This window comes from Aulonocara stuartgranti (genome assembly GCF_965226115.1).
Source record: "Aulonocara stuartgranti genome assembly, chromosome: 10".
NCBI lineage: Eukaryota > Metazoa > Chordata > Actinopteri > Cichliformes > Cichlidae > Aulonocara > Aulonocara stuartgranti.
The window spans coordinates 22,958,498-22,982,053 of NC_138946.1; the positions used below are offsets into that span (position 1 = coordinate 22,958,498).

The following is a 23,556-nucleotide window of genomic DNA, read 5'->3' on the forward strand; positions in this document are numbered from 1 at the left end:
ACATTGTAAACAGAAGATTTGTATGTTTGACCCTAATAGGAACACTTATGTCATACATATTAAATAGTTGGGGAAAAAATCCTCTTGACACAAAACATTCAAAGTAGCCTGAAGCCTGGATTAGATGTACAAACACTGACCTCGTTATTTGAAAAGTCATATTTAATGATCAATACCATCAACATGTGACAGGAGATAAGGAAAATATAAAAGGTGCACTTTAAAGCATGAAAAAAGTAAGTGTCTACTATATGACTTTAATTTAATATAGAAAAATATTAAGAGTTAATCAACAGGTCAAGGATTAAGGCACATTCACCAGTTAGCTTTTGGTAGCAGCGAAACAGCCAAGCAACTGAACAACTACAACTACATACATGATAATGTTTCCTGTGAAAAGGCTGAAAAAGTGCTAAACCAAAGTGACACCGCTGGCCTGTTGTTTACGTTTAAACAACTTTGGAAGCTCAGTGCAAACTACTCTTGTAAAACATTCAATCTTCTGGAGGAAATAAGTAATAAAACAAAAATTACAACTTTCTCCTCCTACAAAGATAATTTTCTTGCTCAAGTCTGTCCAGGCTGCTTCACAGTCATCTGAGTCGCATCATTTCTTCGACTGTTCAGTATGCTTTGTATTCTGAATGTGAGCTAAGAAGGGGAATGATAGAAAAAATGTATATTAGTACAATAGTACGTACACACAGGTGCACTCACAGGTCTACAAATTACTTACTGTTTGTTGCTGTCCAAGAGCGTCTCGATAAAAACCATATAAATGTTCCTGCTTCTTCAGATCGTATTGTCTCCAGACCTCAGCTTTGCTCTTTACCTCGGCCTCAGGCAACTGGGCGTACTGCTGCCGCTGTAACAGAATATTTTGAACTCAACTTACATAAGTTTGCATTGTGAGTCGTCTGAATTTTGTTATCTGCCACTGCCTTGTGAAAACGCTGGTTTTAAGTTGATCCAGGATTAGCTGATCTTGTTAATGCAAATCCTATTTATTCAGTGACTCAAAGCCACAGAGTATGAACAGCCAAGATAAAATTATTGACCAGAGAACACAATCCACCATCAGAAACACTGTGGAGCTGGAGGACAAAGAAGTGTTTACTGACATTAATGACACAAAACAGTGCCAAAAACTGACCGACATTCATAAAAGGCCCAGCATGGCACTGAATGAATTTTTTTACAAGTACAGCTATGCAAAAGATTTTGCAAAATATGTTTCAATTTTAAAGTGAATTAAATACTTTTTAAAACTAACATAAATCAACATTTAAAGAACTTTATTTTCCTTAAAAAAAATGCCCATCGCCACAGGATATGAGGGTCACTCACCATTAGAAACATGTATTCCTCAACAGTGTGAATCCTCATTTTCTGCAGTGCCGTGAAGGTCACTGAAACAGTTGTTCTGCTTTTGTTAAGCAGTTCCTGTAGAGACATTTTTACTTAATATATAATATAAAACACAAATGTTACTAAACAGTGAGGCGATAAAATGACATATTTATACCAATAGCTGCTCATTGGTTTTTAAATCCAAATCATCTTGGTGAGAGGTCTCTGGAACACTGGCTGGGTGTGACTGAGTAAAGACAGACAGTTTTACTCATATGCATATGATGTAAAAGGTGGGGATAATCAGTGCTTTGCAGTGAGCAGTCCTGTACCTCAGCTTCATACTCATCCCAAGCAGCTTTCCGTTCTGCCTCACTGAGCTCCTCGTCTTGTTTATGGTCCAGCAGGGATTCGTGCTCATGGTAAGTCACTATGTGGTCTTTGCAGTCTTCTAACAGCTGTGCCAGAACCGTATCCTGAGAAACATACAAGAAGTTATCTAGTGCTGCAAAATCTTAGTCAAACACCTGCGTGGTGTTTGACTAAGATTAAGACTGTAAGATTGAGACTGAAAATTAAGACTGTCGTTACCATTGGCAACACAGAAGCCGGTCTTTTGCTTTTCTTAGAGTTTGGATCGTTGAGCAGGTCTGGCTCGAATGTGTAAAGTTCAGTCAGCTCATGAAAGGTGAAGTGTCTCTCAATCTGCTGCTGATCTACTACTCGGAAGGACAGCGACTGCTTGGTCACCTGCCGATCGTAGATTTTCTCCTCCATGGTGCCCTGAAGATGACAACAATCACAATAACTAAATAAAAGAGTTGCAGCTGCAAGAATTAGTCCATATAAATTTTTGCATCGCTTTTCAGTTTACGTCTGATGTTGTTTTAATTTGAAAAGGACTATTTAGTGACCAATCTTAAACATTTCATCTGTTGATGTAACATGTGCAGAACATACAACAGTGGCACAGTAGAAAAGAAGCACATATGACTTTTAAACAGTGCCGTTTCTTCTAAACTACTAGAGAGGCCACAACTGACTTAAGGTCAAGACTTTGTGGAGCTCAATTTTCTAAATAAAAAAGCAAGCTTACCTGGGCCAAGAAGCGGTACACAAACACTTGTTTCAGCTGACCAAAGCGGTACACTCTGTAAATGCTCTGGATGTCATATGAGGGATTCCATGAGGCATCAAAGATGATCACCCTGTTAGCAGCCACCAGGTTGATGCCAAGTGAGCCAGCTTTTGTTGAGATGAGGAACAATCGGCCGCTAGAATAAAGATTATTCAAATTCAATCCGAACCTTCTGTTATATCAGTGTAGTTCATATAAAAGATGTGACAGAGAGAGACATTCTTTACCGGACATTTACAGGATTGTTAAACTCATCTGCCCACTTCTTCCTCAGTGTGGCACTGGTGGAACCATCGAAGCGGTAATAATCAACATTTTTAACCCAGCTGCCCGCTGTTAAAATTTAAACACAAGGAGGAAAAAAAAGCATAAAAATATAAACAGGCATTTCCTCTTAACTCATTATTTTCCTCTCCCATTAATAGAATACTACCTTTGAATGCTGATGGGTCTCTGGCACGGTGAGAATCCGCAAGAAAATCCTCAATCAGGTGTAATGAGATCAGTGACTGACTGAACACAATCCTACAAACGCATTTATGACATTAGACGCTGGCAGATCACTTGTTTAAATCTGCTTCATATCAGAAAACAAACATACACTTTATCCTCCAGTTCTTCAGCCATTCTCAGGATCTCAAACAAGAGCACCATCTTCCCTGAGTGCTCCAGGATTTTGGCATCTCTTTCAGAGAGAAGATCCTTGTACCAGCGCTCATCGGGACTCGGAGGCTTCAAGCTGATGGGTGCGTTCTCTACTGCTAAAGACATAAAATGGGAAAAACTGTAGCACATTTCACAAGCTATATTTGTTGGAGTATTAGTGGCATGTGGAGCTTTTATACCTTCCACTGCACAGACAACTTTGACATCATCAATAATTGGTGTGCTGTTGTGAGTGTTATTCCCTTCTTGTCCTTCGTTCTCTTTCATTCCTTCACACCAGCTAAAAATGAAGAAATAAACATAACCATTGTAGCATATGTATGCATGCTCCACATCTCTTCCTGGACGAGTGGACTAACCTTGATGAAACTTTGCATAAACATTGCCTTAGGGTACTTTGACTACCAAAATCTATATGGCGTATACAAATATTCTATACAAACTCCACAATCACATTTATTAGTGACACTTCCAGAGTTTATACACTTCCTGTCTACACAACATCCATTTTTCAATCTAGATTTATGCATCATGTTTCCTTGGATAGCCAGTTGGTCTACAATCTGTATTTGTTCCACCACTGCTTGAGAATACATCTTAAAGGAAAGGTCTTTAGTATTCCCATAACCCACCAGAATTGTTTTAGGGGTGCTTTAGGCTTTAATGAATAACAAATGAAGAGGTCTTACCTCTCAGCCTCAGTCATAGGGGTCTCTGCATCCTTGGGCAGATCTGCTGCTTTACCTTTACTCTTCTTTGCAAAAGAAAAAGAAAAACATGTTATTTCAGACTAATGAGTAATCAACATGCAGTTACGGAGATCTTTCTACCTTTTTTAATTTGCTCAGGTAGCTGAGCTGAAGGCACCATGGATGAGTCCAAATTCGGCCAAGGACCTGAAAGTCCTTGAACAGGTTTGCTCCAGGCCTCATCTTTTTGCTGTTATGTAAGGAGCTTACACCTGGGAAAAAGCACAACCATCTATAAACTCTTCAAGTAAAAAAAAAAGACATCTATTTTAGGTTTATTTTAGGGCACAATACAGATCCGCACCTGTGAAATGGTCAAGGTAGTATCGGTATAGATTATACTGAAGTGGGGAAACCCTCACTGCCAGCACGTACTCATACTTCGGAGGCAGAAACTGTCGAAGCTCCGAGTAATCTCTTCTCTAAGGAAAAGACAAACACAGTATTGTGAGCTGGAATATAAATGCAATGAAGAGAGCATTCAGATGTTCTATTATTTTTACCTGTATGCATCCGCCTAGCACTGAATGCAGTACATGTGCTCGCTTCTTCATGATTCGGACATCTTTCGGGGTGGAGTCAGCACACTGGCCGTTCTCTATGGGGTTGATGAAGCGGTTCCTGAATTCGCCCAGTGAGCCCAGAAGGTTCTTCTTGATGAAATTGACCATGCAGTGGTCTGGGAACAAAATATGTATTCGCAATAAGATTTCTAAACAAAACAACTAATAGATTAGGCTAAAAGCCTTTAAAAACTGAGCACATTGTGAAAAACAAATCAAAATTCAGAGTTTTTTTGGATGCAAATTTGTCATGTAACGTAAATAAACACTAAAAGTGTCCCAATTTTGCAGAAGATTTGTCCTTAAAAACACACTATGGAAAAAAGGAGTCAGCATCAAGCGATGATGAGCTGATCCTGATGTTTCTAAACACGAAAAGGAAGAAACAGAGATTCTGGGTGTGTTCAGTATTCAAGAGGAGGCAGTAGCAGGGAGAATTTCATGGTTTGGTATGACGACCGCTTTCAGGATGTTGGCGGAGTGGTCATTTGAGGAGGCAGAGAAATCATTTCAGAAATCATGCCAATATATTCAGTACCGTGGTACGTTTTTGAGCAAGTACACTTTTTGCCAAATGTAGTGGCCTGATTGGTCAGAAAAAAAGAGGGAAAAATCAAGCCTGATCTGAACTTTTGTAGTGCCAACACTATGTTATACTTTGACTTGAATCCACATAACGAAATGAAACAAATAAAATAAGTCAAAGCAGAAAATCAGTAGCTTGGCATCACCAGACAGATCTACAAAGGCAGGAAATTCTGGATGTTCTCATGTCTGTTGTCGATGTTCTGAAGCGAACAGAGCTACAACCAGAATTTCAAAGGTGTGATATAGTACTGAGCAACAAAATAAATCAAACAAACCACAGCATTCAGGGATGTTAGCAGTAGGTCACACCTGCTGCATAATGAAAGAAGTGGCTGTGGAAGAGCAAACAGACACTTTGCAGCATAGCAAATTAAGAGCTCTCAAACTAGCTTTGTATCCTGGTCAGAAAAAAAGGTTAAAAGCATCGAAACCAAACTACACAACTGGCTTCTGAACACAAATAAAGGAAACAAAATTTGATGACTACAATTACTGCAAATCCTGTTTAAATGGGGACACTTGAGAGAGTAACTCCACCATCATGCACTTATTTAAACTAATTATAATCCCCATGTTTCTCTGTAATCACTTTAGGACTTCATGGCCACAGTTATGATGACCTAGTGCTGCAGACTTACACTCAACGAGGTTGTTCTGCAGTGGCGTGCCAGTCAGCACCACTCTTCTTTGAGTTTTGATGGCATTCATAGCTTTGGAGATATTAGAGCCATCATTACGCAGGATGTGCCCCTCGTCACAAACCACAAAGTCGGGACCTGAAAGGAAAAACAACATCAGATTCCATGAGCAAAGGCACGACACCTAAAATAGAAAGTCTTTTAATAGTAGCATGCCATAACAAAGTCACTGGACCTGGATCCACAAGTGTGCGATAAAACTCCTCCTTCCACTCGTCGTTGTTGATTTTACAGTCTAATGACAGGATGCGGTACATGTCATACCCCATTATCATCACACCTCCGTCTCTCTGCCACGTCTGCAGAGCTCTGAGTCGAACCAATTTATGCTTCATTGTAGCCAGTTCTATCACCTGTGACCAATAAGGACATGTTGCTGACACCATATGAGGCAAACCAAAGATTTCTGGCCTTGTTTTTTTATATATATATAATTTTAACACTTTTAAATTTCTTTGGTTACCTTGACTTTATCTTCCCCCATGTTGTTTTGCCATTTCCTGAACTCACTGACCCAGTTGAGGATGGTATTAAGCGGACACACAACCAAAGCAGTTCTAAATTTCAGTTCTGTGGACAGCAACACTGTGTGGAGGAACGTCACCACCTGTCAAATGAGACAACTATGAATATGACACATCCAGAAGTGCTGTCCCCTTCTAATGGACAAGTTCATTTAAAACAGACTGAGATTAAGTGAAAAACTTCCCTGTAGTATGACTGATCACATCTTTCATTTCTGTTTTCCGAAATCAACGACTCTGCATTCACTAGGCTAAAGAAGAGAGGGACCATAAAGCCCACAGTGTGTCAACAGTACACAATTCATAAGTCAGCATTTGTGATGCTATAGGGGTGTAAAAGTGAACATAGAATGCATAAGTCACCATAATGCTGAACAAGACAGACAGGTTTTAGAGCAACATTTACTGGCATCCACTTGAAATCTTTTTCAGGGAAGTTCTTACTTATTTCAGTAAGATGACATCAAACCACATTCTACATCTATTACAAGATCATGACTGAAAGCAAAAAAGAGTCAGGCTGCTAAACTAGCCCGAAACAGTCCAGGCCTGTCACCCATTGACCCAACAGAACTGCTCAGAAAAATAGGAAACAGCAATTTGCTAAAAGAAAAGAAAAACATCTCACTGTCTCAAGGCATAAAATGAGCAGATATTTTTATATTTTCAATAAAACAAATACTCAATTTCAGCATTTGATATGTTCAGTAAATGAACCTAAATAAATGTTCAAATACATAAATAAAAATGCAATCTACTTTTCCTGACGTTTCACACAGTATCACAACTTTCTGAAAAGACCGGGCTGTATCAAAAATGAAAGCACAGACAGAAAATAATCTTTGGTTCAGGGAGTGCGATTTGTGATTCTGTGCAACTAGCATATCAAGGGTGGACATGTGTGTGTCTTTACCTGCAGAGTCTTTCCGAGGCCCATGCAGTGTGCCAGTACACAGCCTGATCCAGGAGAGGAGTTGGCCTTCTTCACAGACTCACAACAACTATCCCAAATAAACTGGACGCCTTGGGGAATGACATTGTGATTAGGTTTTTGGGGTGTTTTTAAATACATTTTAACAAGCTAAATACAATTAGCTCATATTAGACAAGTTTTAGGAGAGACGTGGATTTCAAACACAAAGTCTTAATGAACACAAAATTAAAAATGTATAATTAATCTAACTGCCCTAAGCATCAACATGATTGCAAAGCAAAACACAAAAGACAGAAACTAACCGTCCACCTGGTGAGGCTTCAATATTGTGACCAGGTTCCTGTGCACCTGAACGAGAGGCTTCTTGGTCTCCTCATCCTGATCCAGGATCAGCTTGGTTGTGACGGGACACGCCACTTGAGACAGCTCATCCTCTATGACAATGATCTGCAACACAAACAAATATGTCCTAAAAAGTTTCACTGCGTTGCATGTGCTGTGCTCGGTGTCCTTGATCTACAGGTACAAGGCATCTTATCAGCATTTCCTGCTCTAAACACTGATTTCTATTGCTATGGTGAAGTTTAGCGCAGTACCTCTCTCCTGTCTTCCATCTGTTGTTCCCTATTTGCCAAACGTTTGCATCTCTCCTCCTCCTCTCTCAGGGCTTCCTGAGTCTCAGCACGAAGGTTTTCATCTTCAATTATTCTGCGAATCCTCTTGCGTCCTTTCGGGGTGACTTTATTTTCGCGGGCCTCCTCAAGTGCATCTTCTTGATCGGTCTGTCCAGAGAACAATCCAACAGTCAGTATGTCAATCAGGCACGAGAGTTGTCTGTTGTTGTTTTTTGGACAAGGTTTATGGTATCACACATAAACAGGCCGAGATAAGAAGAATAACACATAAATTCATAAAGAGATAAAAGAGGATAATTCGATACCTTTTCACTGCTGGAGTCTGACAACAAAATGTAAGCCACTTGCGTTTTCTTTTCGTAACCATGAAGCTCATCATTCACCTTTGTGTTTGCTCTGGAGTTAAAAATAAGAAAGTATGTTTTCAAAAAAAGAAGGAAAAAAAAAAGAAATTGTGCCGATCAGGTTATCCAGTAAATCTAAAACTACTAAGCTGCTTGCTCAAATCTAACCTTTGCGTTCTTCTTTATATTATTTTCAGGTCTTTACAATTTGTGCATTGGCACGGTATAAATTTAACTGAATTGAACGCTGATTCTTATCAGTGGAAGTTGAAATAAACATACTTTTTGAGCTTGTCTTCACCAGCCTCGTCACCCGACTCGCTCAGCTCCTCACTCATCCCAGCATCTTCATCCAGCTCATCGCTGTCGGCCTCACTTTCACTGTCGGCTTCACAGAAAACAAGTTAGACGAGATACTCATCTCCTGTTCCATCTGATCACTGTCTAAGTTATTCTTACAGCTCTGATTTTCTTTCCTGGCTCCTCTTTTACGCTCCCGTTTTCCATCTTTGCTCTTTGGTGCATCCTTGTTACTTGATGTTCCCTCATCTAAGATAAGTTTGTGACGGAGGAGGTGGTGCCTGGAGATGGGCCCATCAGAGTAGTAGTCAGATGAATCTTCGGTAAAGTCTTCCCCTGTATCAGAGACATATTCTATCATTATTATTATTTATGCTCTTTAACCACCCCAAGTGATATAACAGCCCTCTGCCACTGGGATAGCTTCGCAATTTTGTATTAATCTCATAACTGAGATACTGGTTAAATAAAATCTGGAAAATCTATTCATAAGGAAATGCACAAGATTAAAACTTGTAATACCAAGAAAAAAAACTTACCATCTTCATCTGTTCCACTACCATCATTGCCTCGTTTGATCTCCTTGTCACTCAGTGAATCAGATTCATCCTCCTGTGTTTCTTCATCTGAAGAGATATCATCACCCGAGGAGTAGTTGGATTTAATTTGGGCCAATAGCAATTTCTTAGCGATTCTTTCAAAAGTAGAAGAGAAGGAAAAGGCACCTGAAGTTCATTTCATGATCAGTTTCATTGTCTTCAGCTGGATATTTTTACACTTATTGTTACACATTACAACAAAATATGGTAATATTTGGGCTATATTACACAGAAATGATCATTTAAGCGCTCAGCTGCCAATATTCCAAAAGCTGGTGGCATTAAAAAGAAATCAGCTATATATGGTGAGTCGCTTCTAGTGGATCCGCATTATGTCTTTAAGTGATGAGCCCAGTTTGAAGCTCTTGTAGTTGCTTCACAGACCAATTAAAAAGAACTGCCACAACACTGAAAGACATATTCAAAACATTAGTATAGAAAGCAAAAGAAAAACGAGACAGAGGCATTTTTAAGAGTAAGAATTTATTACGACAAACAAGGATTCTTCACACACAAAAACAATAGTCTCAAACTCTCAATAGTTTGTTCGCCCTTGGGAAATCGCGAGTAACACTTTTCTTTCTTTTTCCCTCTTTTTTTTTTCTTGCTCGAGTCTGACAGACATATGTTTGCAAACATGACATTATGTTCATGTATTCCGCTCATCCTTTAAACTGTGACAGCTCTGATTTGAAGATCTACAATCTTTCGAGGCGACCAAAAGGCAATATAATCATGATTCTCCCAATTTTCTTGAAAAGGGGGACAAATTACACGTGGGACACAAAAACAGAAAATTACTGTACATAAAGATTTACTTAGAATGAAACATTAACTTTTTTTTCCCTACCCCAGGGGGTATCACATTTCAAAAATGGCTGAAGTATATTCAAACTGCAGTAAAATTCACGTAAAAAAAAAAAAAACATGTAAAAAGTTCATTGTTTTAATACCATGTGGTGTTTTGAAGAATATATACAATAAATAACCCCTTTAAACTCCATTTACGTGGACCCAACACTGCATGAGTCGTATCTGGCTCGGGTTTGTCTACTGCATCCTACTTCAGCCATTTCTCCCACAGGGTTGACCCTGTTTTCAAGTAGGCTATAATCCAGGTCAGTGGACATCAGATAAGCACCACTTTCACTGATACCAAATCCAACGTCCGGTGAGAACTTATTGTTAAAGTACACACAGTACAGAAATGTTAGACGACAGCAGCAGGAACAGATGAGAGTCTTGAATCTCATTTGATATGTTTCAAGTTAGAAGAAAGACGCAGCAGAAAGCGCAAAGACACTGAAATGAAAATGAACACAGCCACATGCTACGTTTTAGCCCAGTAACTACAAACAATGTAAACTTTACATTTCTGCTGACCATTTTCCCCATGATAAAGTTGCACTACAACTACACACAGACGTCATGTGATGCTATTCATGTTGATAGGAGGCTACAATATCCCAGATTTAAGTGACTGTCGCCTAACAGCACTGCATTCACTGCTGTGCTGTCAGAAAATCCGCCCTGAAAAAAACATGAGAAAACAAACAAGTCACATCAATAAAGACATAGTGTAAACTTGGTTGCTTGTTTTTTGCACTCTAACAACTGTTTCACAGCCCACTCTCATTTCAGATAAGGTAGAAATGATCACGATTATAATCACTGTTCTGAAATAAATGTTTTCATCTGCTTTACGTGAGTAAAAGCACAAGCTGGGTCTCCTGTTAAGCAGGATTTAACCGGCTGCAAGTTTCAGTCATTACGTTTAATGGTCAGCAGTAATGTATAGTCTGTGTATAGAAAGTGGGCCAAAACACTAGAAAAAGCATAGGTGTTTCTAAAGAACACTGCATAGCACGTACATCATTTGGGAGAAGAGTAGGCCAAATGAAGAAATTTAGATGCGAGGTGTTAAATTAGAGGGGAAAAAAGGAGATTAGGATTCATCTCTGATTGCACTTTACGGTAAATCTTAGCTACTTCAATGGTATTGCACAAATGCTGTGCTATTACTCTGGGCTTAGCCTCCAAGAGCAGTAATCAAATTTCACTCACTTCCATTGGAAAGGGTTGGTATCAGAAAGCTCGACAGAAAGATATTAACAGAGGTAAAGAGGTGGAAAATGAGTGTGAGACGTAAGATAATCTCAGTCAGAAAACAAAAGTAATACTCAAAGTATTCAACTTCTTCGAACTCAGCTTCTACTCCCTACCAATATGTAATCGTTTTCAGAGCTCAAGTGAACTGACTGGATTTCTAGCTTTTATTTGAGACTCCTGACAAACTGAAGCAAGTAATACCTGCATGTCGACACGCTTTGACTTAAGTCATTGGAATGAGCACACAGGAAAGCAAGTGAGTGTCAGGCTGACACAAAGCCTGCTCCAAAGTGCATTAGCTGTGACTGTGGGTGTCAGCGGTGCAGCAGGATTTCAACTTGTTTCCAGAGATGAAGTAAAAACTTGCTCAAAGACAATTGTTGGGAGTCTCCTAACTTTCAAAGAAGGCTGACTACATACCAGATTACAGAGGTATTTTATCAAATTAGATTGTACTAGATTATACATCGTGATGGCCGAGTGTAAACACCAGAGCCTTGAAGGTGCATCAAACAAACACTTAACTATCAAACATGTTAATGAAAAAAAAGCACATTACTTCTACTGCAGCTGGTGGTTAACTTACCACAACTTGCATAAAACCCAATAGCTGGTTTGGAAGGCTGGGTGCGTATCCTCAGCTCATGATACTGTTTTGAGGTGAGGGCTGTGGGAGACTTTGAGAACTGTTTTGAGAGCTGCTAAACTAACAAAAGTTTGCATTTTTTGTTTGTTGGACTGTGAGAGGAGCCATGTAACAAATCGTGAGACTTACAGACACTCACAATACCATAAAGGTAATTACACTTTGGCACTTCTTTCAAAGTGCAGCAATAAAGTAAACACTTTTATAATGCAACAACTCTGTGGTGTCAAATAAAAACCCATTTGTGTGTGACGTTCGGGTCCTGTGCTGTAGAAAAATTACAAAAAGGGACTGCACGCATCAAACTTTTGGGCCTAAAATTATTCAAAAGCTGAATAAATTGAATCTAAACACATGTACAGAGCCAGGTACATTGTCTCAGATCAGTTTATTCAAAAACCAATCTTTTTACCATCTAGCCCACAATTGAATGCTCACACCACAACTGTGACCATTAAAGCTAGGAGCAGGTATTCAAAAAAAAAAAAAAAGGTGAAGCATAAAATTTTTAAACATGTTTTGCAACTCTGCAAGCATCGCTCCCCATTTGTAATATAAAACAGAAAAAGGTTTTGATTAAATTATATTGTTTTTAAAGTCATAATATGTGCAGATAATGTTGCTGGCAGGTTTCAAACTTTATCCTTCACCTGGAAAATAACAACACTCCATTTACTTCAGTCAATAGTGCCACTCCATGTTGTTTTTGTGTAGTTTGTAAAAACACAGAATGAACAGTACATCGAAGCTCACTTTTATACTCACAATGAAACCACACCTGTACTCGTGGTGCTCAGGTTAAGCTGTACGCCAAAACAAGCTTCACTGTTCAAATGTATACTTTGACCTCCTTCATTCAAGTGGGTCTCTTAACATCAGCCAAGTGTCCCAGGGAGAATACGCAGGTATGATATAAGAAATAATACTAAAATGTTCTTGTATTTCTAAATGTAAAAAATAAAACAAAGACGAGCAGATTACGTTGCTTATCAATAACAAAAACCACGTCACGATTTTATCTCTAGAATGTGTATTTGATCGCTGGGGCCCTACTGCAGCTACGTTTGGGTCGTGTTTGAATTGGCTGTAACTGAGTCCTAATGACATGGGTGTTGCTAGACTTTGCACAGACGTCAGGATTTGAAGTTGCAGCTTTTCTTCTACACCTAACTTGCTTTACAAACTCTACATCCGGGCTTTTTGAACCGTACCTATTTTCTGGATCATCGTCATCTTCTGCTGCCCATGAGGGCCCAGACTGCTCCTCATCTCCTATAAGAACAAACATCAGAAACATGAATTTCAAAATGAAATTAAGCTGCTACGTTTTGAAAACATATATATTGCCAGAAAAAGTGAATGCTGGATTGTGTAGACATTGAAAGAAAATATTCATATTTATTTTTGTCACAGTTCTTACTTCATGATTCATGACGAACCACTAATGACACAAAGTTCTGTTAAAACTTCTTGAGCCATCACTTATTTCTTTATATTTTGCTATGAAAATGGAAAATAGGTTAAACAATTTACTGAAACATGTAAACATACATGGTGACACAATATAAAAGCAAAACAAATGACCACTTTTATTCTTCAACACCATCTTCAGTAGTTGTGCAGGCTTCTTAAAGGACATTCAAACAAATCTTTGGATGTTGGCTGCCTTTTGTTCTTTTCTCTATCAATATAATCTCACACTGCTTCAACAATTTTGAAATCCTCTCTCTGGGGCGGCCAATCAATGACTGACAGTGTTCCACTGTGTGTTTTTCTATCCAGATATGCTTTTATTGCATTGGCAGCACCACTGTCTAAAATGCAGTTTCACACCATTAAGAGCTTCCACCATGTTTTTAAAAAGGGCCATTTCTCAAAGTTTCCCTTCCTTCTTGACAGTCACTGGTGCTTTTTCAGGTCTTTACTAGATTTTTTTTCATGCTTCCTAATCTCTTGACCCAGATACTGTTCATCTGCTGTAGATAGTTTATTTTAGGCCTGCCACTTCTTGTTCTGTCCTTACACTTGCCCTGTTTCCTCAAATTTTCTACTGACATGCTGGATGCCATGTTGAGATACATTGTTCTTGCTCAATAGCTCTTTGGGCATCACTTTGTTGGTGCGAAAATACTATTTTATGCCTGCCAAACTGTGTTAACTTTGGCATTTTTTGTGCAAAAGAAATGGGAACAAGCTGCTACTAACAAAGTGCCTAAAGATACAATTTAAAATTGGTTCTTTGCTAAGTTCTCTGTTATGTGACTGGTTAGTTGACTTTTTTAAGCTTAAATGATTCATAGATCAGTGGTAAGTAGCTCTGGTCAGGTACAAGGACTGGGCTAAAAATGAAAAAGTGCAAAGGCAGCCAATGACCTTCAATAAGCCTGAAGAATTATTGCAGTCTTACTTGTTGGAAGTAAAATATGAAGAATTAAGGGGTGGCTCAAGACTTTTGCACAATGGATCTAGACACCTGTAAAACTCACCTGACGATTGGTGGAATGCAGCTGCTCCTAATAAGGCCACATCTTCTGTGATTGGCTTCATCTTCTGATCACTTCCATCGCTCCCAGAGTCATCGTCATGTTCTTCTTCACTTGATGAGGTCGATGAATCCATTGCTTCCTGACGAGATTTAGTCTTAGCGTCCTCACCTTGTATCCTACTCCGCTTTCTAGCCACACCCTCCTCTCCTCTCTTGACAAGATGAGGCTTCCCTATTGACCTCAGCGTATTTAAGTGTTTTATTTTCTTTTGCGAGTCTTGCTCGTCGCTAGAGGAGTCCGTCCCACTTTCACCGCGAGCTTTGACTCTTCTGTTAGTTGAGTCGGCCTCAGGGGTGCGATCCAGTATCTTGCGTTTCCGCCTAATATTCTCTGGTGAGATTGGAGTGTTCTTATTAAGCCAGAAGAGACATTTTTTCGCCACTTTATTTGGCGACGCTTTACCACCATCTTCATCACTCTGGGGTTCATCAGAACTTTGTGTCATCGCTGCTCGCTCAAGCAGAGCAGCAGGGACTTCATCTGAATCAGAGTCGTCTCTTGTCCTGCTCAGACTCTGCTCTTCAGTTGTTTTAGCAGGCACCGTGTTGGGGGCCTCTTCAGTGTCAGAGTCGCTGTCACTGTCTCCTACTGAGAGAGATGTTTTGGTTTTCACATCACTTGGTCGGCGCAAAGGGGTTGTCTTCACCCGAGGAGAACGTCTATTGCCCTGTTCTTCTTCTAGATACAGAGATGCACTGGAGTTGTCATTGCTCATCTTGCTACCACTTGTTTCTTCATCTTCTGATACATGTTTTTCCTTTGACTTCTTATCTTTCTTTCCCTCCTCGGTTTTGGGGGGCGCAGATGACGGCTCCTGCTCCATAGCTACAGGTGTAAGTTGTACTACTAGTTTTTTAGTCATGTCAACGCCGCTTTCAGTAGATTTCAGGCCAATCTTTTGTGCTCTCTGTCTGGCTTTATGTGAACCTGAAACCATCTCCTTGCCCGGACAGTCTTGTAGACTCCCATCTGCAAAGCCCTTGGAGTCAGAGTCGTTATCTTCTAAATGTTCAGCTGCCAATTTCTGCAAGTCACTCAAGCACCTGTCATCAGGTATGTCTATCTCCATTTCTGCTTCTGTTACAAGTCCATCAAAGTGGTCACTAAGCAGTTTTTCCCAATTGCTCGATACATCCAAATCACTGAATTCTTCCTTAAGGCTATCCTCCAGTCCTGCTAGGGATTTTCTCAAGCCTTTAACTACTTCCAAAAATGACTTCAGGTACCTAGTGCGAACACCAGGTGTTGGTTTGTTTTGTGTCACACTATGAATGAAATTGACAAAAGTTTGGTTTAAGGTATTTGTTGAGTCCACTAAATGTTTGGCCTTTTTGGTAATGTCCTTGGAAACCTGCAGCATGCTGTAGTTGAACATCACATTTCCATCCATACCAGTGTGATCCCATTTATCCAGAGAAATGTTTTGAGGTGAGTGTGGTAAAATGTTGAAAATCTCAGATTTCCCCGGATCGACTCGATTCCTCTTGCGCTGCTGTTGCCACAAACGTTCCATGTTCTCAAGGACACTGTCACAAGCCATGACCAGGTCAAAAAGAGGTTCTGGGCTACACACATAGCAGTACCATTTGCTCTCCAAGATGCCCGACAGTTCCTTCCTTCCCAAATTTCTTAAAATGCACTTCTTACAGAAAGCATTGCTACAGAAATCGCAGCAGATCAAGTTGCCTCCTTCAGCACACCACCTGCACGAGGGGAAAAGAGAGATGATAAATGTGGCTGACAAAAGTGAGTTAATGGAAATGTTAATATTTCAGTTAAATGACTGAATGCTACTAAATCGTGCCTGCACTGCTCATCCATCCCGTCACAATCCTTGCTGATGTCATCACTTGAGTAATAGTTGTAGCAAGACTGTCAAAACAAAACATTTAATTAGAAACAGCTCTGAGCAATGTATTATAAACACTAACAAGGTGAAAAATATAATTCTGTTGATGATATCAATATACTTGAGGTCAGGTTTTTTTAATGCATCTTTTTTCAGTTTTGCTATTGTTTTCAATCAGGCATCAAACCCAGTGCTGACAAATCAGTCTGGCTCAATATTGTGCATGACAGTAGTTTTATTTTTGTTTTACTGGTATTCATGACAAGAAGCCACCCACACAAGGCCAACAGAATAAACACACATCACCAAGACAAATTATGAGCCGCACCACAAATAAGGACCGAGGTTTAAAAGAATTAAAAACACCTGATATTAGGGCTGCTCGATTATGGCAAAAATGATAATCACCATTATTTTCACTGAAATTGAGATCACGATTATTTGACAATATTTATTTAACCCTTTAAGACCTACCATAGAACCAAGTCCACCAGAGCTTATATTATTTTTTTTGCATGTTGTAGTGCCATTTGTGGGAGCATTTCAAGTTGCTATACATCAATACAACTGTTATAGCCCATATTTTAATAATATGTATGTATTAAGTCCATAGTAACTACATTAATTGCAAAAAAGTGCAATAAACTACAAAAAAATTGAAAATCGTTTTTGTTTTTTTTACATATATTTCTACTTGGAGAAATTTAAGAGGTTTATCTCTCAAAACTTTAAATACAAAAAAGTTGCAAAAAATAGTTTACAACAACAGGAAATTTATTTTGAGTGTCTTCATAGTTTTATTTTGGAGATACAGCAATTTTTATATACTGCAGGAAAAACAAAAAAACAATCCTATGATGCAAATTTGCAAAGAAAACAGCATGTGCATCAAAATAAACTAGTTCTAGCAGTGCAATTTGAGTTCTAAGCATCCCAGAAACTATTCAGAAAAGTCAAACATGACTTATAAAAACACCAGTATAGGCTTTTAAGGCCTACAAGGTTCTACAGGGATTTAAAAATAGTTACACAAAACGGAGCGTGCTGCTCTGACTGGCTTTAAAGGGTTAACAATAACAATGTATTGAATAATGACTTTTAAAAAGTAATATAAAATAGTGTGCAAATACTGATAACAGTGCAAATGTTTGCAATATAAGAAATAAATGAAAAATGTAAACATCTATGTTTAGTGAACTTTGCAGTGTTGCTCTGTGGTGCAGCTACTACACCGTAGCAAAGTTTACACACTATGTCTACTTGATCCACGTCTGACTCCGCGAACCCATAATGTTTCCACACCACTGAAGTTTTTTTTTTACCTCTTTTCAACCAACAGCAGTCACTCTCCTCTCCAAATAACTTCTGCTTAGCTTTCCGAGCTTCCCTCGGGTCCTCTTAATTGTTGTGACACGTGTTCGAAATGCAGAGCGGTGCGCTTGATTTACCACACGGAGCAGCGCGAGAGTAAAGCACGAGGGAGGGGCTAATAATCGGCTCAGTCATTTTTAATGATCGTTGAAAGCCCAGATCGTAATCGTGATTAAAATTCGATTAATTGAGCAGCCCTACCTGATATGCCTGATGATGTTCATGATTAACAATCAAAAAACCCAAAGAATATAAATGTAGTATTTAACAGCACAAAGTTATGTATTCTTTTCTGTGCTTTGGACTTACTGACTATATTGTTCTGATAACGTTCAAAAAGTGGGTGAAATAAAAAATTCTAGTATATCAATAAGCAGACTCACCTTGCATATAAGGACTTTCAGAACTGGGTGGCGATACAAGGAATCCCTCCGGAAGTGGTTAACTTGTCGGCCACACGCAGTGCAACTCACAATTCCAATGTGTTCAACTCCTGGGAAACAAAAGCTCCATTATTAGCAATTACATGGTTATAAAGAATGGGTTGCAGGACAGCTTCTCTTGTTGCATCTTTACGTACACCCAGTACATTTTCCTGGTAAAATCTAAAAGAGCGAGATCCCTTACCGGACTCAGGCAGTGGAGATTAAAAGTGAGGCACTGCAATCTCCAAAGTGGATTGTCAGAAGGCTCTCTTCCAAAATAATGACTATTTAGATACTAAGTGAAGTGATATTTTTTTCATATTACTTTAAATACTTGAGCATTTGTGCCTAAACCATTAATAGAACTAATAGAATAAACATTCTCTTTTTGATGTGTTGCAGATTTGATTCTTTATACTAAAATTCCTGCCTGAGCATTAGCTAGTGAGCAATTTCATAGGAGTAGTAACTGACCTCCACGTCTTCTTGAAAACTCTTTCCGCATTACGCTTGATTTCCGGCTGCGAAACTCCGGGCCCCTGAAATCATCTCTGCCATTGTCGACTGCTTCAGGCCTGACCAGCACAGTGCCTGTGCAAACAAAAAGTAATCATACAGTTCCATCATTATTAAATATGAAATTAGAAAGCCAAAGCCAGTTACAGACTTGAAGATCCTGCATACCCTATAGGCACTCCAGCACTTTTACAATGACTTAATTTTGTTAACTTCATCATAAAGTAAAAAAAAACAAAAACAACAACAACAACATGCAGATATAAACGTGAAGTCTATCAACGATATACTCTGAATGAAACACTAGCCCACTTTCTAGGAAAATGTTATGATGGTGTATAAATAATTATGTTTAGTGTCAAAGTAGCAGTGTGTGTGCAGTCAACAACCTTACGACCTACCTTTAGGCAATCTAGTGATATCAAGGTGACCATTTGCATTAACTGGTCCAAGAACCAAGTCCTCACTTGCATTTGAGTCCCCGGATTCATCCAATCCAGAGTGCTTCATGACAACTGAGGGTTTTCTGTAACATCAGTTAAAGAGAAATGAGCTATATTTAACAAAGTTTAAAAACCTACATGGACAGCAAAAAAGGAGATGATGCACACCACAAATTTTGTGGTTGAAATACTTTTAAACACACAATAAACTCACCGCCTCGAGTACTTGCCATCAGCACCAGCCTGCAAAACGAGACGGTTTGTTTATTTAGGCTGATGGTCATCATGGCTTTGTGTTGAAAAGTATCCCAAAGGGAAATGCATTAAAACATTTTTCTGAGTCTGTGAGTCATTTGAATAGAGCATAAGGACATGACATAATTTTCATAATACTGAGCAAATATGTTTTACAGATACCTCCAACCTCCATACAGTTAGACTACTGCTCAGATGACAAAAATAACTGAGTTTTTGAGAGAAATTGTGACACAAATTGTTAAGACTATCGCTATTCCTAATAAAACAGCAACAAAAACATGTAAGTGGATGAACCGGCTCTATGATTCTTTGATACAGACAATGTGTGTGAGGTGTACAAGAACAGAATTTAATCTACTTGACATTTTATACGCATTAGTTATCCACTTGAGAAATATTTGTTATTTGTCTCTCTAGATTAGGTTGTAGATCGAGTCTGTGTTAATACATTTTGGAGAAGGGCTGTTGTTTTTACTAAATCCAGATAAAACCGTTAATGGCACCATTAGTGCCATCAGTGTTACGCAACATGACGAAACACTACAAACACACATACTACACTGACATGTGTTTATTATGCATGTTCACTTACCTCTGTCAAAGTAGAACAGCACCTGTTTGTCAAACCTGTGAACAAAAGATCAGTAAAAAATAAATTGGTAATGCATGTAAACGTGTTTCCATTAGTCATGGTTAGAGTGATTAAAAGATGTACCATCAGCATCCTCAACTTTTGCTGTGCCACTGCTGTCCTCAGTGGAATTAGCCAAGTATTCATGAAGTTTGTTGACCAATACATTTAGCTTGCTGGTAGAGTTGCTGGACAGGAGAGGAAAAAAAGCAGGGCAGTGTTTATTTGATTAAACAAAACAATTCGGATTATACAGTGCTGTGGAAAAGTATTTGTCTGCTTTCTTAGCTCAGACAAAGATAACCAGAGTAAATACTAAATGTAGTTATTTAAATGATTATTTCATTTATTGAGGGGAAAAAAGCTATCCGAACCTACTTTGACCTACATGAAAAAAAAAAAAACTGCCCTTTAAACCTAGTAACTGCTTTTGCCACTGTTGGCATCAAGAACTGAAATAAAGCATTTGTGATAACTGGTAAATAGTTTTCCACATCGCTTTGGAGGAAATTTGGCTCAGGTTTCCTTGCAGAGTTGCTTTAATTCCGTGACATTGGCGGTTTTTTGAGCATGAATGACTGGTTTATGGTGATGCCTGTCTCAATCAAATGAACTAGGCCACTCCAAAACCTTCATTTTGGTCTTCTTGAAGCATTCACTGGAAGATGTCGCAAAACATTAGAAGTGGCTTTGTAACAACTTTTTCCACACGGGGCCAGGTAGCTTTGTTCGCTTAATAACTGAAATCATTTAAAAACTGCATTTCGTATTATCCCCACAAATCTGGCTAAACTATATAGAGGTACTTACTTCCGTTTTAGATAATCATAACCTATGTTTTGTCCAAAACTTGTTCGTTTATACCAGCTAAAAAGTTTACACTCACCTGATCAACATTAGAATTAGAAATAACTCACTTTCCTGATCGATGTAAATACCTCTCACACGAGACAAAGGCCCAACCTCAAATCTACAAGTAGAGCTAACTAGGTTAACATGGTATGAAGACTACTTTCTGATGCCCCCTTATTTACAAGTGGTCAGCACAGCTTGTTTGGATTGGACAGACTTTTAAGCAACCACAAAGAGATCAGATTCTGCTCCCGGGAGTGTACTATAAATCACTGCACTCCTTTGAGTTCAAATTATGAGCCAGCTTATGTATGCTACGTTCAGCTCCTCCAAAGTTAGCTAAGAAAAGGCTTCTAGAACTGTTTACGAAAAGCCACGTTTTTCGATTTATATAGCCTAATGTGCTGTCCTACCTCCATTACTATTATGTTACTACTAAACTAAACTTGAACTGGCCCGAGTATTATTACCTATACGGTCATTCTGGTTTAAATAACAGTTAGCTAACTCTGTTAGCAAGTGGCTAAGCTAGCTCGCCGTTATATTTGCTAGCAACGCTAAACAAGCGCACTGTAAACCGCCGGTTTTACCTCAGCGTCACTGCAGACATGTTGCGAAGCAGCTGAACAACCGAAGTCGTTCAAGTTTTTACACTTTCATAGCACAAAATAATGTGGCGCTTAATCTATGATCCACATCACATCCCACACATCCGTTATTGATAACAACTGAACCGCCCGTCAATGGATCTATTTCGCCTCTTTTTTTTCCCCTCTTTTTTAATGCGTACGAGTAAGCTGTCGCTCATTATCGCCATCTGCTGCCATGGCATGTGCATGCTCAGTTGTGTTGTTTTCTACGGTTGTATTGCATGGCTTCTCCCTTTGGGATCAGGTTCCAGCCCCCCTTCCCTCCAAAACCACCTCAGAGAACCTGAATTGGATGAGCGTAAGAAAATGGATGAATGGATGGAAGGATTTAGGTGAATTTGAGTGAGTAATGCTCATTTTCAGCCATTTTTAAATTACTCTCCAGCTCATGTTTTTCAGTTTTCTAACAAAAAGTTATTAAATCTTCCCATAGGGAGTAGTCTGTCTATCTGTCTGTCTGTGGCTGACAGACAGACAGCCACACACACACACACACACACACGCACACACACAAAAATGCCAAAGAATGTATTTTAGCTTTAAGTTAGAACAATTGTATGTTTTAATTTTACTTTCCTGAAAATAGTTCAATAGTTCCCGCAATTTCTGTTAGTCATTTGTTGGACAACTCTGTAATAGACATCAAAGCCAGATCATATATATGATAATATGTTTTAAGGGACAACAACAGCACTAACCCTGAAGGTCATTTTTCTGTACTCCAAACTTTATGAAAGGAGTAACTTAATTTATGACTTTGCTGAAAGTTGCTGAAAGCATGCCTTATATTTTTTAACGCAGCTGTAAATGTCTTTTAAAAAACATGATGGGATTCCAGAGCTGTAAACTTTGTGTGAACCTTCTGGTTTTTATGTACTTGTTTGCTTCAACAACAGATCTTTCTTGTTATTTAACACATAAATTACATGTTATCTTCCCTGTTAGTATTCTGAGTAGTCTATGTAGTCTGTAAAATACCAGTAAAATGCCTAGTGCCCACACAGTCCCATTTTATAACACTGTCTGTCCCACATACTTTTCAAGTTACAGATCACATCTGCTTCTGATCCACTCACATCATTCCCTTCCACCTGAAGACAATAGGTAAAATAAAGCGTGGAAGATATTTAAATTTCATATTACTTGTTATTTTTCTGAAAAAAATCAGCCATTGTTAAATCTGTTTTCACTGTTATCTTAAAGATTACATTTGACAACCTCCAAATGATGAGTTTTGATACCTCAGCATTTATCAATAAAGGTTTTGGTTTAAAGACCATCAGAACAGGGTTTTTTGAAGGTTATCCCTTGTAATCTATGCAGGAAGAGAATGAGATCTCTAACTTCTGATCCTCAATTCAGAAAAGAGAAATAAGGTTTACCCCTAGGTCCAAAGGGAAAACAGTTAAATGTGCAGCACAACTGAAGGTTTTCACCTGTCATATAATGTTGTTTTGTATTCATTGTGAAAACCTCACCTTAAAGAGCGACAATGACTTGGAAAACCACGCTGGTGGCAGTGGTTTAGACAGCAGACCAAATGTTTTTTTTAATTATAAGGTCAACAGTTTTATTTGTCTTCTATGAATTAAGGATTCAGCTTGTAAATTTATCAGTGTTGTATAATAACTGTAGAGTTTTTAAGTCCTATTAGGAGTGTCCCTTAAGAGTGTTGTTGACCCACTATTGATCATCTGCCTAATCACACGAGCCAAGGTGTGAAAACAGGTGTGGGTCACTATCAACCGAGGTTTCAGGTGAACCCATTGTGAGACCTTGCCCAACCCTATCGTGTGACTTACTGCAATCAAATGACCTAAGATGTGAGTAGGCGATAAGGAGTCTGGGAGGGGGTGAAAGAAAATCTGATACTCTCCACCATTTGCTCTTAGAACTGAAGAAGATTCTCAGATGAGAGGTGAGTACAGATGCTTTTCTTTCCAAGCTCCTAAGAAAGTGTAGGTAAATCAAAATACAAGAAAAACTCCCCACAATTTAAATATAAAGGGAAAACATAGTTAGATATACTTTGAAAACATTTTATGAGAATTTAAAAATACTACATTTTCAACTGAAAATATTGCTGAATACATACATATATTTGTGCACTTGAGATATGACATGCCTATAAAGAATGTAATTGATTTATTATTTCTATAATTGTTCTAATAA

At 38.7% G+C, this 23,556-nt stretch overlaps 1 protein-coding gene across 1 annotated transcript; it reads right to left on the reverse strand.

Annotated features, from left to right (window-relative positions):
* Positions 1 to 145: 145 nt before the first annotated feature.
* Positions 146 to 21,500, reverse strand: LOC309715537 (transcriptional regulator ATRX-like). The gene is made up of 35 exons (XM_082548738.1): positions 21,325 to 21,500; positions 19,967 to 20,070; positions 19,844 to 19,878; positions 19,208 to 19,236; positions 18,952 to 19,076; positions 18,509 to 18,625; positions 17,993 to 18,102; positions 16,194 to 16,261; positions 14,330 to 16,092; positions 13,055 to 13,115; positions 9,029 to 9,183; positions 8,649 to 8,825; positions 8,472 to 8,577; positions 8,151 to 8,241; positions 7,807 to 7,992; positions 7,513 to 7,657; positions 7,190 to 7,299; positions 6,216 to 6,359; positions 5,928 to 6,105; positions 5,693 to 5,830; positions 4,407 to 4,582; positions 4,208 to 4,325; positions 3,985 to 4,115; positions 3,844 to 3,908; positions 3,334 to 3,434; positions 3,090 to 3,249; positions 2,922 to 3,013; positions 2,716 to 2,821; positions 2,447 to 2,624; positions 1,942 to 2,133; positions 1,683 to 1,826; positions 1,526 to 1,597; positions 1,348 to 1,443; positions 737 to 865; positions 146 to 651 (listed from the first exon to the last, which is right to left on the reverse strand). The coding sequence occupies exons 1-35, from the start codon at positions 21,342 to 21,344 to the stop codon at positions 568 to 570; spliced, it is 5,706 nt and encodes a 1,901-aa protein (XP_082404864.1). The 5' UTR covers positions 21,345 to 21,500; the 3' UTR covers positions 146 to 567.
* Positions 21,501 to 23,556: the final 2,056 nt, after the last annotated feature.